Source organism: Prinia subflava, chromosome 11 (genome assembly GCF_021018805.1).
Source record: "Prinia subflava isolate CZ2003 ecotype Zambia chromosome 11, Cam_Psub_1.2, whole genome shotgun sequence".
Classification (NCBI taxonomy): domain Eukaryota; kingdom Metazoa; phylum Chordata; class Aves; order Passeriformes; family Cisticolidae; genus Prinia; species Prinia subflava.
The window spans coordinates 777568-795390 of NC_086257.1; the positions used below are offsets into that span (position 1 = coordinate 777568).

The following is a 17823-nucleotide window of genomic DNA, read 5'->3' on the forward strand; positions in this document are numbered from 1 at the left end:
TCTGCCAAGTTAAGGCTGCAAAGAGTTTCGCTTCAGTTCACTGCACTGCCAGTATTAACTCCTGGCAATCTGCAGCACAGCATATTAATTCACATGTAAAATAAACACAATACTGTAGAGCTGACCTGAAGAGCTAAGTGCCTCTGTTTCTCCTAAAAGCAAGGACCTTATGGAAACAATACAGCACTTCAGGTTACAGGGTAGCTCACAGACACTTAGGGAACTAGTAAACCACCAAAAGCAGCTAAGTTAGCCAAGCCCTGAGGCACTGGGGAGCTGAACCCCAGGTGAAATACAGAGATCCCAGGAGGTGCCACAGAACCCTCTGAGGAGAACCAGCAGTGCCTGAAGCCTGGAGAAAGAATCTGCCTCCTGGGTAGATCAATCAGGGCAAAGAAAACCTGGACCCCAGGACTGAGCACCTACTGTAGCAAGCAGCAGCACACATTATATTTATTGCATATAATTATTACATGTAATATATATATACATTACATTCTATTTACTATATCTATTATTATGCTAATAATAAATTGCATTCTCATTAATTTTTAGGTATGACTCTACCTGACAGCATTTCACACATGCAGGATGTGCCACATAGATATGACTCTTATTTCCAGACCTCTGGTCTTTACTTGAGAGAAAAAGAAAGTGGTCTGGTATTTGATTGTTGAAACACCAGGTAAAATTCATTTGGTACACTAAGGATAACCTATATGTGTCTGTGACTGATATCCCAAACTGCTTTAATATTTTTCTCTGAAATAATGATACTGTATATTTTTTAACCTCAAAATGCTATATCCAACTTCCAGACAAAATTTTTATTGCCAAACAAATTCAAAACCTGCCAATAATTTTATAGCCAAAATAATGGAAGCTGAAATTTCAGAAAAGTAAGTAAGTGCTCTCCTGAGAGACAATTATTTGGGTAATAAAAAAGGTCTTTTTTACTGCTTTGCATTGAGAACTTTCAAGAGATTTAAAAGTAGCTTTGCACCTACAGGAAATATGTCCTGCAACACCCTCTAACCAGTTCCTCTAATATACAATTATAGGCACACCTATATCCACACTAACAGAAATGCTGGCTGTGTTCCTAACAAGAAGGCGGTTGTGGAATGGCCATTCACACTGCACTGAAAATGTTCTGTACAGCTTCATTCTGTTTTTTGAAGGAAGCCACACCTGTGGCTGCACTCTTCTCATCTGCAACCATCTTATCATTTCCCTGCATCATCCTCTCCTCTCCCCTTTCCCTGTCTGTGGTCTATAAGATATCTGGTAGCTACACGAGACAGGCCAACTCAGGTTTGTGCCCTTTCTCCAGAGTAAAGAAAATGCCAGATTTCTACCAGGCCTGGGAGAGAGACAAATGCCCAGCCCAGGGGTGCTGCTCCAGGTAAGCTGCAGCAGGTGCTACTGCAGAGCCAAGCAGGCAGAGGTGAGAAAGGGGCATTGGAGAACTTCAGGGGAATGCCCACAAGGAACAGAGTTACCTCTTTCACTGCTCTGCAATAAAACACTGGGTCGGCGGGGTTTTACCTGAAAAATATCTTTCAGTAAACAAGCATAGGAATAGCTGTTGAGTTACACAAAAAGCCTGAAGCAGAGATTTTGTTCTCATGTAATCCCTGTACTGAAAGGCTTCTCAGAGACACATCAGGTTTCCAGCTGTTTTATATGCAGCCCCTGGTGAAACAGTGGACAGTACAGGATACACAGGAAACCATGTAAAAAGCAAACAAATATATAATATATTCACTCTGTATACCCTTTTAATTTCCACAATGTATCATGGTTTGGACTCAGAACTCATACCCAGCTGGTAAACTTGCCTCTAACAGCTTGTGAGGGATATTTCTTATTTTGAATTTAATTGCTTTTTTCATTTCTTCTTTTCTCCTGTAAGGTCAGTCTTGGCTTATACCCTCAGCTTTTTTGCTGAAACACCCCCCCACCCCCACTTAGCTTTTCTATTACTACAACTTCCCAGGAGAAGCTAACTGCAAAATAATTTTTTCCTTTCTCTGCTGTTATTTTCTTGACTAACAAGCTCTACACCTTCATCTTTCCCTTACTTTGCTGATCATCTTTAATTGCCCTGTGATAGTCTCATCTCTCTCTGGACAGGACTTCATTGAGTTTTTCAACGAAAAACACACAGTATGTGCTGTATATCCCCCACTACCTATATTCTCTGTAAGGTCACTTTCCTCTACATCTCTTCTTTCAGTGTTCCTGCTCAGCCATCTAAAAATCATGAACTACACTCAAAATTCATAAATTTTAGTCAAATCATTCCTTTTAGGCAGGGTTATCCAGATTCTGTATCCTCAAATTCTGTACTCAAACATTTTAAGTGTTATTCATTACACTGTAATGAATTCAAAGTAGGAAGCAAGACTTAAAAAAAGCTGAAAGTCTAAACTCATCCACAGCAGCTGACAATATTGTGCCCCTTTTCTTGCTTCAGGCATTTCTCTTCTCACTTTTCATCGGACTTGTGGAGTTTTTTTAAGATTTAATTATCGGTCTTTTCTCCCTCAGAATGAAAATCACAAGAATTGCAGTAACTATTCTGTCTCTCTTGCTTTCATTTGTTTATGTCCTTCAGACTGTAAACACTCCAGGCCAGTGTAATCCTTCCCACAGTGTTGTGGGATAAAGGACACAGGGCTCCCCAGCAGAACACTTACATTGAAAGACAAATTGTCTTTAACTAGATCTCAATTAATATAAATAGCCTCTATGTTATTCCTCTCTTTTACCCAACAAAATGTGGGGGGATGCAATTTTTAGAGATGGAACTTCAATCTGGCAGCATGGGTAGGAGAAATTCCCTCAAGACTGGTTCCTTGTGCTCTGGTGCTTCCCAAACCCTCACATTTCCCATGTTTCTATCAGATGCTGTTTGGAGTTGCAGCAATTTTATCTCATAAAATGATAAAGAAAAGTGTCACAATGCCTGTCTCAGGGTCTGCAGGAGTGACCAGGCCCACGTGTTTGTCCTTGAGAGCTGTCACCGGAGTCGTGTCCCCTCAGCAGTGTCACCGTGGTGCACGTCGAGCCTGTACTGAGGGGACATGGCCAGGCACACCTGGAGAGCGTCACCTCTGCCTCTCACTGAGGGTCCAGGGTCACACAGGGGACTCTGTCTGGGGACACTGAGGGAACAGTCTGGGGCACCCCAGTATAAAAAAAAAGACATTCAGCTATTCGAGAGTGTGCAAAGAAGGCCACGAGGATGTGAACAAAGGGATGAGTGAGTGAATGGTGAATGGTGGCTTAGAACACTTGGTCTGTTCAGCCTGCAGGACGCTCACGGGAGAGCTCATAGCAATCTCCAGCATCCTCAGGAGGGGAAGCGAGGGGTCACTACTGATCTCTGCTCTGTGGTGACAGTGACAGGACCTGAGGGGTCAGCAGAGAGCTGTGTCAGGAGAGGCTGAGGCTGCATTTCGGGAAAACGTTGTTCACACAGAGGTTGGGCACTGAACAGGCTCCGGCAGGGCACAGCACCAAGCCTGACAGCCTTCAGGAAGTGTTTAGAAAACGTTCTCAGACACACGGTGTGGTGTGCGGGGTGTGCTGTGGATTGCCGGGGGCCGGGTACGCTCCCAGACACACGGTGTGGTGTGCGGGGTGCGGTGTGGATTGCCGAGGGCCGGGTACGCTCCCAGACACACGGTGTGGTGTGCGGGGCCGGGGCTCGGTTCCATAGTCCCCGTGGGTCCCTTCCCAGTCTGCGGCTCCATGGCTCCGCGTTCTCTCCGCCCCCGAGGCACCGCGGGCCGACTACAACTCCCCTCCTGCCCTACGCCGCGCGGCCCGCCGCCGCCGACTACATATCCCGGCATTCCGCGGGCCCGCTTCGCTCTCGCGAGACTGAGGGGCGCCCCGGCGGCGCTGTCGCGAGAGCGGCGGGCCCGGAAGCTCCACGTCGGAGATCGGACCGAGCCCGGGCGGCGGAGCCGGGACAGCACCTGGGGGCACCGGGGCGGCACCTGGGGGCACCGGGGCGGCACCTCGGCACAGCGGAGCCATGGTAAGCGACAGGCAAGGGCCCGGGGGGCTCCTCGCCCCCGCTGCGGGAGGGTGACCATGCCAGCCGGCCCCAGCGATCGGCGGAGCGAAGGCAGGAGGGGCCGGGGCCGGGGCGCGGTGCTGCCGTGGGCGTTCCTCAGCCCCCCGGGCGGCTGTACCGGGGGTCGGGGTGCGTGTCGCACTCACCCCTCGGACAGGCCATTCCCGGCCCTCGGGAGCTGCGGATCCCAGAGGTTCCAGGGTTAAGCAGGGAATCAAGTGTAGCTGTGCTTGCCTTCCTAATGTTTATAGTGGGAGAAATGAACCCCAAATTCGTCTCTGCATCCCGTGTCATGTCTGTGGTACGGGTGCTACATGATAACCAGGTTTTTTTTTTCTCCTCGCAGTGTCTAACAGAGGTAACTAGAGGCTTTATTTATATGTGCAGTGTTCTTTGATCAGCCGTTGTCCACTAAGTTCTCTGAGATAAAAGCAGCGTTAATGAGGGTCTAAATGAATCTACAATGCCTCTAATATATTAAAAAATCACTTTGCTATACTTCATGCCTTTTAAATACTCTGGCTTTACGTTGCCAGTGATGAAAGTGGAAGGTCAGACCCTTCTTTGTAAGGGAAAGACTTTTCTCACCTCTCAGTTTCTACCAGACAGTGTTCCATTCTAAAACGTAATTTTGGAATTATGAATGTAAGTAAATTTGTAATGGGCAAGTGTTGTACTCTGTTGTGGTAATTGACTTTCCATCCTGGTTTGCCAGGTGAAGTAGCAGGAAGATTATTTTTGTAATATTTGTATTAGGAGTAATTTCTCTTTGCTTTGCTTTTGTAGTTCAGGGACACCAGGAAAGATGTGCAGTGCATTTTTTTAAAATTTTTTTTTATTCTGCTGGAGATACTTTTTACAATATGAAGAAACTGTGAATTTCACAGAACTAAATTAAACAGAGCCATTGCCATTGGTGGGGAAGTAATGCTTCCTACAGAAACAGATACACAGATGGATAGAAAAGAGTAGTAACCTTCTGTCTGCTTGAGCAGCAGGATGGGATCTTTTTATTCTAAGAGTAAACTGCAGCTCTTCTTCTCCCTTTTTTGTGCCAGTTTGCTGTGAAGTCACCTGGTATTCCCAATTGTTCCCCCAGCCTCTGCGCCTGGACATCAAGCGGAAGCTGACTGCGCGCTCTGACCGGGTGAAGAGCGTGGACCTGCACCCCACGGAGCCGTGGATGCTGGCCAGCCTCTACAACGGCAGTGTCTGTGTTTGGAACCATGAAACACAGGTGATGCCTTCAGCTGTGCCTTACTGTGAGGTGTTCTGAACCGGCACGTGTGTCTGGTGTTGGAAATTTGAATTTCTACAGAACCTTCAATCGCTGCTGCTAACTGACTGTGCTCTCCTCTGCCTGAGTACAAGAATCACTGTATCAGTAGACAAGGAAGTGACATATTGGACACTGTTCAGAAATTAGAAAGAGCTGGTTTCAAAATTGGTATTTTCTCCAGTGCTATAAACTTACCTGTTTTTATTTTCAGACTCTGGTGAAGAATTTTGAAGTGTGTGACCTGCCTGTGAGAGCTGCCAAGTTCGTGGCGAGGAAGAACTGGGTTGTGACTGGAGCTGTAAGCTGTTCTCCTCTTGTGTTTTCCTATGCAGCTGCACTTTCTCTGATTAATTTTCATGCCATCACTTTGTGCATCTCATGATAATCTGATCTGATATGAATTCGTAGAGATATGAATTCACTATGGTTTCCCAGAAGTCTTCTCCTTTAAGGAAGCTTAGAAGCTTAAACTTTTCATTTCAAAAGAGAGCAACCTGCTAAGTTGCTCTGCAGATAATGCCAGAGAGATGGAGTTTACCTTTTCCTGCCAGCTGGAGCATACTCAACACACAGTTCTGACTCAATATCATAGGTACTACTTTAACTAAGATGAAGCTGTTGACAATTCTAGGTAAGGTGAATTAGGAATTGCTTTCTACTTTTGTTTTTGGTTATATAAAAAATAATCTTTTCGTTTTGCTCACCGCTAGAAAAAAATGTCTGCTTTTATTTGGTGAATCTACCTTGAGAGGAATAGATGTTTTCTGATTATTGTAACACATTTTTCTTTTTGGAGTGAATTTTTTTTTGCTAAATTAAGGTAGTGCCTAAATATTTTTGTCTCAGCTTTCATTTCCTAGTCTGCTGCCCTGTACACAGAGTATAAATTTATTTTCATTTAATTACCTTATGCTGCCATGACTCAGTTACTTGTAAAAATGAAAATTTGGTTAAAGTTTTTTCCATTTCATAAATGCCTTGGAACAGCAGTGTGTAATTTATAGCCTTCTGAATCCAAGTATAATTTGTATCATTAGCAAGCAAACTTTGTTAAACATTTTATTGTCTCCAATGGTGGAATGTGTTTTCCTAGCTCCCCTGCATTGCATCGAAGGTGTGCTGCACAGATTTATTTTCATGTGGCTTTTCCTCCCTCTCCCAGGATGACATGCAGATCAGAGTTTTTAATTACAACACCCTGGAAAGAGTTCACATGTTTGAGGCCCATTCCGACTACATCCGATGCATTGCAGTGCACCCCACGCAGCCCTTCATCCTCACAAGCAGTGGTGAGAGTCCTTTGGGATGTTTTCATGGTCAGCTGTTCCCAGGCCCCTGTTTTCTGTGGAGTGAGGGCTTGCAGGTCTTCCTGGGAAGACTCAGGATTCCTTGAGCGAGTAGCCAGTGTGACAGTTGTCATTTTGTTGATTCTTTGTATATGTATTCATATTTTTTAATGGAATATCAACTGCACTTAAAATTTAAAATATAATGGCTTGTGTTCTTGTCAGAGAAGAGCAAAGAGCCTTCTCTCTTAGCATCTGCCAGAGGAAATATTTATATATGTGCTAATTAGTGTGGCAAAGTCTCAAACAGCTCAGGTTCTGTTTTTTAAAAAATTTTGTCATGGTTTGGAGTAAGTTTTTAGCTGGGAATCTGACTTGAAAGCAGCAGACAACTTTCATGTCCATGTGGTTCTCCTGCAAGGACTGGTAATCCTATAGATGCAAATAGATTATTAGCAGTGCCTCCTTTCCAGCCTGTAACATGAGATTCTGGGGGGTTATGCAGTTGAAGGAGGTAGTTCTCACCCTCTGAAGCTGGGTTGTTTGTGTTTTTTTCCAGATGACATGCTGATCAAACTCTGGGACTGGGATAAGAAATGGTCTTGTTCTCAGGTGTTTGAAGGACACACCCATTACGTCATGCAGATTGTCATAAACCCAAAAGACAATAACCAGTTTGCCAGTGCCTCTTTGGATAGGACAATTAAGGTAGAGAATCTATATTTGGGTTTTTTAGTCATTAAGTGATTATCAGTGTACACAAACCAATAATCCTGTATGGATGATGGGTCAGTATTCTTAAAAGCAGATGCAGTAATAGAATTTTGACTGAACGAAGACCTGGACATTGGTCCAGGCACCCACTAAGTAATTCAGTAAATTTACCATATTACCTGTTGTCTCTATTTCCTGATTGGGAAGTAGTTCTTTGAACTCTTTTAAGTGCTGTATCTTCATTTGGACTACACAGAAATATGAGAGAGGAGTATTGGTTTTACTGTCGGTGAGTAATTTGGGCGCATTGAAACTGTATAGTGGATAAAGACTTTAATTGTGCATTAAAGAGAAAAAACCCTGGAAAAGGTGTCACTCCCATTACTTTCATGTCCTTGGCTGTCTGTGCATGGAATTGTTTCCAGAGATGCCTTCAGCCTTCTCATGGTCTCATTTGCTGTGCAGCTGCTACTGAATATCTGTGACTACAGCTCTGCAGCCACTGAGCAGTGACACCTCCTCACATTCCCTGAACATTATCAGTGTATTGGCTGTAAAAAGCCAGCACTGATTTCATATGGCCACAGATGTTGAGATTGGGTGCACGTAAATGTTGATTTGATGTGATAAACACGAGAAAACACTAGAATGTCCACACTTGACTTGCTTCATTTTGTATCCTCGTTTAACATGAGATTTGATATTCTTTAGGGTAGCTGGAAAAATTAAAATTTAGGACATGGAGAAAACCTCACGTATAATAACAATTAGTTACTAGTTAATTTTATAAACAGATACTACTTCTTTAAAGCAGTGTTTTATATGATTTCATGTCCTTAAAAAAAAGAGTTTAAAGCACCCAATTTCATTGCTTAGAGGTCTGAGCAGAGCATGGGCAATTCAGTGTGTTACTTGTGTTTATAGGGGAAGGACTGGTAGTTTGCTGAGCAGTTGTTGAGGCTTTTCACCTAAGAAAACAACTGCGTCTTTGGAATTCTGTGTTCTTTCTCTTTGGACTTGTGAAGTACTTCTGGATACCTGTTGTGTTTGCCAAGGGTGACCTGGACACAGAAGGTTGCTGAGTACAGGTGGTTGTGTTTTGTTGGTCAGGTGTGGCAGCTTGGATCATCCTCTCCCAACTTCACCTTGGAAGGCCACGAGAAAGGAGTGAACTGCATTGACTATTACAGTGGTGGAGACAAGCCATACCTCATTTCTGGGGCAGATGACCGCCTGGTGAAGATCTGGGACTACCAGGTGTGTGCTCAGCTCTTCAGGAGCCTTTGTGCAAGCTACCATATTCAGTATAGAGTCTCTGTTATTAGATTTTTTGTCCTGTGACAAACTGATTCCCTGCCTTTTAGGCCTCATGTTTTTGGATTAAGCTTTCCCTTTTCTATGTTCAAGTGTAAATGCTCACGTATCAACTCTTTCCATCCTTCCACCTCTCTTTTTTTTCCTTCATTCTTTGTAGCTTCCCCCCTTCTGTTTCCTCCTGTGCACATTGGCACAGGCCCATGTGTTGCATGCATACAGATGTTCTTCTACCCCCAAAGAGGGCGGGGCTGATGAGGTGCCCTGTTTGAATGCTTCTCAGGAAAGAGATCTAATCCAGGGGTTCAGTTACAGTGCTGGAGTCTAGAACTCCTGAGTTCTTCCTGTGAACACTGAATGGGCAGAAGGGCAAGTTGAAGCTGGCACTGTTAATTTAAGCATTCAATGCAGTCATGGATATTACACAACAAGGCTTGAGATTTTGCCACCATGAGCAGCTGGAGACACTATACATGCTCCAGTGGTAGTTATCTCAAGCAGAGTAGCCTCTCTTTCACAACTGTGTGAATGAACATTCTTTCCAAAGACCTAAATTAGATCTGTTTTCACCTGTAATGGAATGTTTGGTTATTTTTTTTGCAGTGAACTCCGCTTTCTATCTTGCTTTAATCTGCTGTGCTATGCAGTTCTGAGAAAGCATATTTTCTATCCATAAACACATCTAGAAAGAGGGAAATGCCTCTGTCAAGGGAAATAAATATTTTCTTCTGTGTAGGAGGTACGACTCAATACAATCACAGTTTTTAATAGCTCAGTGCTGTTGTTTGAATGCCTTGCAAATGTAAGAAATCTAGAGAATTTTCAGATGTATTTTGGATTTGGGGGAGATTTTTTTTAAGAAATCAGGGTTAAAATGTGGCATTGCGTTCTCTCTTTCTTTCAGAATAAAACCTGTGTCCAGACCCTGGAAGGCCACGCTCAGAACGTGTCGTGTGTCAGCTTCCATCCAGAGCTGCCCATCATCATCACCGGCTCTGAAGATGGTAACTTTGGGTTTTGTGGTGTAGAAAGGATGGTAAAGAACTGAGGGGAGAGCTCTTGTGGTGTGGCTGCCCCTGCTGCCCTCACACGGAGATGACAGGATCCTCTGTTTGTCCCCAGGCACGGTGAGGATCTGGCACTCCAGCACCTACCGCCTGGAGAGCACCCTGAACTACGGCATGGAGAGGGTGTGGTGCGTGGCCAGCCTGAGAGGCTCCAACAACGTAGCCCTGGGATACGATGAAGGCAGCATTATTGTTAAGGTACAGTTCATGGCTTGAAGTGAGAAATCGTGATCCATCGCTGTCCTGTGTGCAGAACAACTGGTTGCTGAATCTGGGATAATAAGTAAAATACTGAAATTTTGGCATTTTAATTGGCATTTTTTTGATAGAGATTGGCTATTTCATTTGATATTTTCAACTGAAAAGTAAATCAACAATGTATTTTTTTCCATAGCCTAACTTCTTACTTACTTTCTAGCTTGGTCGTGAAGAACCTGCCATGTCCATGGATGCAAATGGAAAAATTATTTGGGCTAAACATTCTGAAGTCCAACAGGCTAACTTGAAAGCGATGGGAGATGCTGAAATCAAGGATGGAGAGAGGTTGCCACTGGCTGTGAAGGATATGGGCAGCTGTGAAATTTATCCTCAGACAATCCAGCACAACCCTAATGGACGGTAACACATTCCTTTATCACTTCTCTTGAACTGGTTGGGGTATTTTTGTTAACAGGCGCAAATAAAAGGGATCCAAGGTACAAGAGCTGCTCAGTGGAGTCCAGAAGGAGCATGATTCAGGAAGGAAATGGAGTTCCATGACATTTTAGGAATATATGAAGCTCACACTCTGTGTTTGCAGTGATTAGCTTGGGCATGGGATCCTTTATCTTTACAGATAATTTGCCTTCTTGCTGCTGCCTGTGGAGCTGAACACAGATATCTGACGAGTGCCTCTCTCTCCTGCCCCAGGTTCGTGGTGGTGTGTGGTGATGGTGAATACATCATCTACACAGCCATGGCTCTGAGGAACAAGAGCTTTGGTTCTGCACAGGAGTTTGTGTGGGCACATGACTCTTCGGAGTAAGTCTTGCAGGTTTTTTCCTTTGTATTACATTTGCTGCTGCAAATGTTAGTTTTCAGACCATGAAGACCAAAACATGCATGTAAAATGAACTTTCAATAGTTGTCCTGCTTGAAAAGTTTGGATTTTTAGCACTGCTGGTTTTAGAAGATAACTCAAATGCAGTTGTTTTGTAGCAGCTTATGGTTTAGTAATTCGCTACTTTGGAAACTGAATAATGGTTTTGTTAATTTTATTTAGGTATGCAATCAGAGAGAGCAACAGTGTTGTAAAGATATTTAAAAATTTCAAAGAGAAGAAGTCATTCAAACCTGATTTTGGAGCAGAAGGTAAGTACGTCAAAAACAGACATGTTGGTATGGTTTTTGCACAATGTGGACTTCCTTCACCTTTTATTTTCTTGCAGGCATTTATGGTGGCTTTCTGTTGGGAGTCAGATCTGTTAATGGCCTGGCGTTCTATGATTGGGAGAACACAGAGCTCATTCGCAGGATTGAAATCCAACCCAAACATGTGAGTTTCTGCATGGGACTGAAGAAACCTGTTGGGGTTTACTGATTTATATATACTTTTTTTTACTAAACTGATTTTCTTGCATGAAGCCAAGCTGTCAATAATAAAGTAATAATTTATGTTTACCTCAGTCATGTGGCAGAAAGGGCAGAAAAATTCCTGTATATGTGGGCTTCTCAGTCCTAAACCTTCTAGAGCTGGTGTGTTTTACCCTTAATTCCCACACAGCCCTCCTTAGCCCGGGGTAACACTGTTCCACTGTTGATTCTGCTGTCACAGATTTTCTGGTCTGACTCGGGTGAGCTTGTGTGCATTGCTACAGAAGAGTCATTCTTCATTCTCAAGTACCTGTCAGAAAAAGTGGCAGCAGCCCAAGAAACACATGAAGGTGTCACTGAAGATGGAATTGAAGATGCCTTTGAGGTACCTTCTATTTAAAAAGTGGAATAACATTAGAGATGGTAGAAGCAAGAGAGTGCAGCAAACTTAGTCCTCAACATAGTCCAATTTAAATGTTAGTTTCCAGACCATTTTTAGTATCACACATTGTGCATCTGCCTGAGGAACACTTAAGCATTTTTTTGGGATTCCTGAGGAGTGTATCCCTGTCTGAATCCCAGCACAGACCTTGATGCCTGCATTTCTCTTCATCTGTTCACCATTATTGGAGAGTTACAGAGATTATTTTTAAAACACACTTTTAGGTCATTGCTTAATTTTTTTCTACAATTTTCAAATTTTGAAATGTTATTCAAGTTTGAGCAGTGAAAAAACATCCTGCAGTGAAATGTCAGAAATCAACATTTCAGAAGGAAAGTTACCTTTGAGTGTCTTGTGTAGTGCTTGTTTTCTAGATTTATAATTGGGTTAGTTAAGAATTTGGGTAGCATGCATGTAAAACTAAATTATCATTTATGTACTTCTAATCTATATCTAAACTTATATTTGCAATTTGCCCAACTATTCAAGTATAGAATATGGAGTTGTATTTTAAATTGCAGTAGTCTTTCTGTTACCTAGAACTACCTTTTTAAATGTATCTAATTAACCAAAATTTGCTTTGCAGGTTCTTGGTGAGATCCAGGAGATTGTGAAAACAGGTCTGTGGGTTGGTGACTGCTTTATTTACACCAGTTCTGTGAACAGACTCAATTACTACGTCGGAGGAGAGATTGTCACCATTGCCCACCTGGACAGGTGAGCTGCTGCTTCAGTTAAAGTGCTCAAGGTTCTCTCAGTGAAGGGGGTTCAAGGTGAACCCTGGCAGCTGCTGCTGTGCCCTGCTGTAGCAGCAGAGGTGGAAACAAGGTGGGTGTTAGGAGGCAGCAGTGCAGTTCTGAGGGAAGAATAGTGCTGTGTGAAGGAGTACCTCCAGGAAAAGCAGAGGATTTGATGGGAGTATTCTTGCTACAAGAAGAACTACTGCAATGTTTTTGTACAGACTGTTTGTGTGGGTCTGTTGAAGTGGAGTGCTCTTTGTTTTGTTTCAGAACAATGTATCTCCTGGGGTATATCCCCAAGGACAACAGGCTGTATTTGGGCGATAAAGAGCTGAACATTGTTAGTTACTCTCTGCTGGTCTCAGTGCTCGAATATCAAACTGCTGTGATGAGGAGAGATTTCGGCATGGCTGACAAAGTTCTTCCCACAATCCCAAAAGAACAGAGGACCAGAGTCGCACATTTTCTGGAAAAACAGGCAAGAAAACTACTTCTCAGTTATCCGACTAAGTAAAACAGTTTATTCACATTGTTACTTGAGTTTGCTAAGCAAAAACCAGTTATCTGTGAGCAGTAACCTTCTGCTTAAAGTAACTTCTGTTAAAGTATTTAGGATTATGTTTGACCTGACAGGTCCCAGCTTCACTGTCACATTTTTATTTTAGGGCTTCAAACAACAAGCTCTTGCAGTATCTACAGATCCAGAGCATCGTTTTGAACTTGCTCTTCAACTTGGAGAATTAAAAATAGCCTATCAGCTTGCAGTAGAAGCAGAGGTAATTATATAAATTTCGGTGATTCATCCTGGATTCTGAGCATTAGCAGGAGTCTGAGAGGCCCAGTAAGAAGAAAGCAGCGGTATGTGGGGATGCCATACAACTCCCTAAACACAACTGAAATGTCACCAACTCCTTGGATGAGGTTCTTCTACCTGTAATTCAAAGGAATCTAAGCTGTGGGATGGGGACAAAGAATGGTGTCTGCTCAGAAAGCTACAGGAACTCCTGGAGAATACCAAACTTGAGCCCTGTACCAAGCCTTAATCTCCAGTACTTAACAGTGAGAGGAAGAAAGACAGGGCTGAAGCCTTCAGACCCTTGTTACAGCCTTGGCAAACTTGGACTGCTGCACTGAAAAAACTGACAGGCAGTGATTTGTCCCATTATTATCATGCAGAGAATCGATCTCATTGTTCCTGCTGTAAAATAATCAAGTTATTTAGAAGGAATGTTAACTTAGTTATAGATACAGATGCCTTTCAGCATTCTGAGAGTTAACTTGGGAACTTGAAGAGATTGTTATAGTTAAATTTCCAGAGGTATGCCTGCCTCCCACATCCACTTTTACTGAGAAGCTGTTTATCTTATGTAAGGTTACAGCTGGGTAGGGATCTCTCAACACTCACTGTGTCATGCTGGCGATCTGCAGTAATCACAGTACCTCAAAGGGAAGAGAGGTGTAGTCAGTACCTTCACAAGTCAACTTATATTTTCATACTGAGTGCTCTAAAAACCTTTAAATGCTGTTCAGAAATGTGAGTGGTTTGTTTTGTTTTTTTTTCCTTTCCTCTCCCCTTTTTGTACAATCAGTCAGAACAGAAGTGGAAGCAGCTTGCAGAACTTGCCATCAGTAAATGCCAGTTTGGCTTAGCCCAGGAGTGTCTCCACCATGCCCAGGACTACGGAGGGCTGCTGCTCCTGGCCACAGCTTCAGGGAACGCCAGCATGGTGAACAAGTTAGCTGAAGGTGCAGAAAAGGATGGCAAGAATAATGTGGCATTTATGAGCTACTTCCTGCAGGGAAAGTAAGTAGCAAATGAGCTTCTGATTGTTCTGTTCTGCTTTCTCAAGTGCCAAGACCCTCAGGTTCTTCAAGTGGTTAACTACAGCTGAAAACTTCATGGAGAAAGATGAGTGTAGGTGCTTCTCAGAAAAGCTCATTCTATGATGGCTGCTTGATTTAAAATCTGAAATGAAAGCACCTTAAATTAATGGAGTAGAATAAACAGCTGTTCTAGTACAAGAATTTGTCTTTATTAAGTTTGCTGTTTAAAATCACATCTTGAAATCTTTTAGGCTTGATTCATGTTTGGAACTCCTGATCAAAACTGGGCGTCTCCCTGAAGCTGCTTTCCTTGCACGGACATATTTGCCAAGCCAAGTTTCAAGGTAAATTCTAATACTGTTGTAATATTTTAATATTGCTATAATATGCAGAGCATGAGTTGTGTTGTCTGAATGAACTGTCTGTAACAAATCTGGTTTGCATCTTCAGGGTTGTTAAACTCTGGCGGGAGAGCCTCTCTAAAATCAATCAAAAAGCTGCTGAGTCCCTTGCTGATCCTACAGAATATGAAAATCTTTTCCCTGGATTAAAGGAAGCTTTTGTTGCTGAAGAGTACGTTAAGCAAAGTCTTGCTGACTTGAGGCCAGCCAGGGAATACCCCCTTGTCACTGTAAGTAGAAGGTTTTACTGTCTCTAGAAGAAAAACATTTGGTGCTATGTAAAATCAGCTCTAAGCAACTCAGTGCAGCAATTAAATGTGTCTGGGTTTTTTTACTTTTAGCCAAATGAAGAAAGAAACTTACTTGAAGAAGCAAAAGGATTTGAGCCCTCTGGATTAATGACATCTCAGGTCAGTCAGTGATGAATCTAAGGGAGAACTTTGCTATCTTAAGTAACATCTACCCTGGAGAATATTTCACCAGTAATGGACAAATTACTGCTTTTATTACCTTGACTGTAAGTGCTGCAGTTGGCTTCATGTTCTTTTGCCTCAGACTCTTCTTAATCTACATCTGTACCTACTAACAGCTTCTTGACTGTGAAATTACTTGTGTGCTTTCTTACCTTGGTTCACCCTTTGTAGTATGAGTAATTGTAGAGTCTTTCCATTGAATTCATCCTACAGAAAAATATCTCCAGTTGCATTCACAGACACTGTCTCAACTGCAGCTGGTTATCTAAAAGTTCAGCAGCTGGAAATGGAAACTCTTGCCTGTTACAGCAGTGATAAATGCTCTGTGTTCTTTGCTGGTGTGCTGCATGGTTATGGAATAACACTGCTCCATAACTAATGCTACTAACTGGAATCTTACTCGAGTACTTGAACATAGATTCTAATCAGTATCTGAAGTAACAAACTCATTTTTTTACCACCTCAGTTGTCCAATTCTTATTTGACAGAAAACAGGACAAGTGTAAGTATAAGCATACAGATTGAAACAAACATTTGAAGCTTTTCAGAGCCTTAGGAGAAGATGACAACTTCTAATTTTGCTCAAGTCAAATACACTTTACATTTGTATGTGAAAATCATGTGAGGTTTTCTCAAAGGCAGTGATGCTGCCACAGCTCTTTGAGGCTATAAACATGTAAAATCAAAACTGCACTGGAAACTGAAGGAGAAACAGAAAAGCTACAACTCTCCATTGTCTGTACATTTTTCCTCATACGCGATACACTAGAGAACATAATTCTGAACATCCCTGACAGAGTAGAGAAGTTAGGTTACTTTCAAGACTCTGTAGTGACTATGCCTCTTGTGCCTCAAATGAATACTATGAAAGCAAAATCAAACTTGTCTGCACATTTGGTAAAGATGATTGTCAGGGCTACCTATACAAACAAATGAAAACTAGCTTGCCACAGAGGCTGAAAACAAGACCTCAGTGTCTGTTTGCATTCAGCTCATGATGGGAGAGAAGCCCTAAAACCCAGCTGTCCCTTACAGCTAAGCTGAATATGGGATGTTTTGTAGGAGATAGATTAATTCTATAATTAAATATAGTTAATTGAATAGGACCATTGCTACACTAATAGTACTGATGGATGAATTATCTTAATGTAAAACTTGTGCAGCAGTGAAGCGAGAAGATGAAGTGTTAAACCATTGTAGGATTTGGAACACAAAGCCCAACAACTACTAAAATTTGCTGTCAGTCTTGACTAACTTAGTCTCTCCTGCTGAGGATGTTGAAAATCACTAACAGTACTTCAGTACTTAAAATGAATTGATAATTTGAGGGTTCTCATTTTATCAGTTCCACCATCAACTGCTTCAACTATACAGGGGTGGGAAATAGTCTCCAGTGGAGTGAGGACTAGAATCTTTTCTGACAGTGAAGATGTGGCTCAAGAATAACTGAGGGAAGCTGAAAGAGAACCACTGGGAAAGGGGCATGAGAGGTCTGCTGTTGTTTACCTGCTTTTGTTGAAAGAATTTAAGTTGAATAAAACTAAAGGAATTTCTCTGCCATTAGAAGAAGGCTGAAGAACCAGCTCCCTCTCCTAAACAAGAAGTGATGAAGACAGTTGTGCAGAATTCTGATAACCTTCCAGCAAGAGATCAAAAGGTACCCAAACAGTCTCATGAGGGGAAGTATACGCACTGAATTCATTTTACATTAAAGACTTGAGTGAGTGTGATTTAACCAAGCTCCTGAACCATGACTCTGGCAGTCCCAGCACAGAGCTGAGAGCCCTGCCCCATGTGTGCAGACACTGCACACAGTAACAGAGCAGTTCAGCAGGCGGGGGGCGACAAGGGGGAGTTCAAACCCAGCTGCTGATGGTAAAAAGCTGCAGTGGTGGAAGGTTTACTCACCAAGCAGGCAGCTGCTCTCCAGCTTCCTTTAGCACTCGTGTTCCTCATGAGGCCTTGGCTGCTGTTTGCAGAGCACAGATCCATCCTGCAGAGCCCTCCATCCCATAGGCTGCCTCACGTGTAACCACAGTGGTATCCCCCTCATCCAGTCTTTTCTCTCCCTAGACCCTGCTGGACTTGGAAGATGACTTAGATAACTTGGATCTGGAGGATATTGATACCACAGATATCAATCTGGATGAAGAGATCTTAGATGAGTGAACATCCTTGTTTTAGATGACCAAATCAGGAAATAATGTGGTCAAAACCCAGGGGAATGAAATTCTGTGGACTATGTGCTCCAGGTTATTTTGATTTTTATATCAAAAGTGGACCATGTACATGTAGAAGGAAGTACAGAGCCAGCAACTGTACAGAGAGAATCAGCTTCAGTACATTGAAATACAAGATGTAGGCCTGCTCCAGAACATACTAAAAATGTTTTCATTTATCAAGCAATTCAATAAAAATCCTTTTAAACATTCTGTTCCTTGGTTCTCTATTTACTAGTACTATGTAATAAGAATAGAATTCTTAAGAATAACGCAGCTTCCATAGTGTATATTCCAAATCTATGAAACAGGAGCACAGTAGCTGAAAACTACACTGAGGTGTGTGCTTGTACCTTTACTGTGCTGCCATCTAGCACTGGTAACCGTCAGTATCAGCTCAGT

General features: G+C 42.6%; 1 protein-coding gene across 3 annotated transcripts; it reads left to right on the forward strand.

Moving 5' to 3' along the window:
• Positions 1-3895: 3895 nt before the first annotated feature.
• COPB2 (COPI coat complex subunit beta 2) lies at positions 3896-17634 on the forward strand. Of its 3 annotated transcripts, none has more exons than XM_063408077.1 (22): positions 3896-4051; positions 5190-5327; positions 5581-5667; positions 6532-6658; positions 7215-7363; positions 8480-8626; positions 9588-9687; positions 9806-9948; positions 10169-10368; positions 10660-10770; positions 11012-11100; positions 11178-11284; positions 11564-11707; positions 12351-12481; positions 12775-12982; positions 13170-13280; positions 14094-14308; positions 14580-14672; positions 14779-14959; positions 15071-15139; positions 16767-16859; positions 17276-17634. In XM_063408077.1, exons 1-22 carry the CDS (start codon positions 4049-4051, stop codon positions 17369-17371), a joined length of 2742 nt encoding a protein of 913 aa, XP_063264147.1. In that variant the 5' UTR covers positions 3896-4048; the 3' UTR covers positions 17372-17634. The 3 variants fall into 3 exon arrangements, with proteins under 3 accessions (XP_063264147.1, XP_063264149.1, XP_063264148.1); XM_063408079.1 differs by having other exon boundaries at positions 16773-16859; XM_063408078.1 differs by having other exon boundaries at positions 3897-4051; positions 16770-16859.
• The last annotated feature ends 189 nt before the right edge of the window (positions 17635-17823 follow it).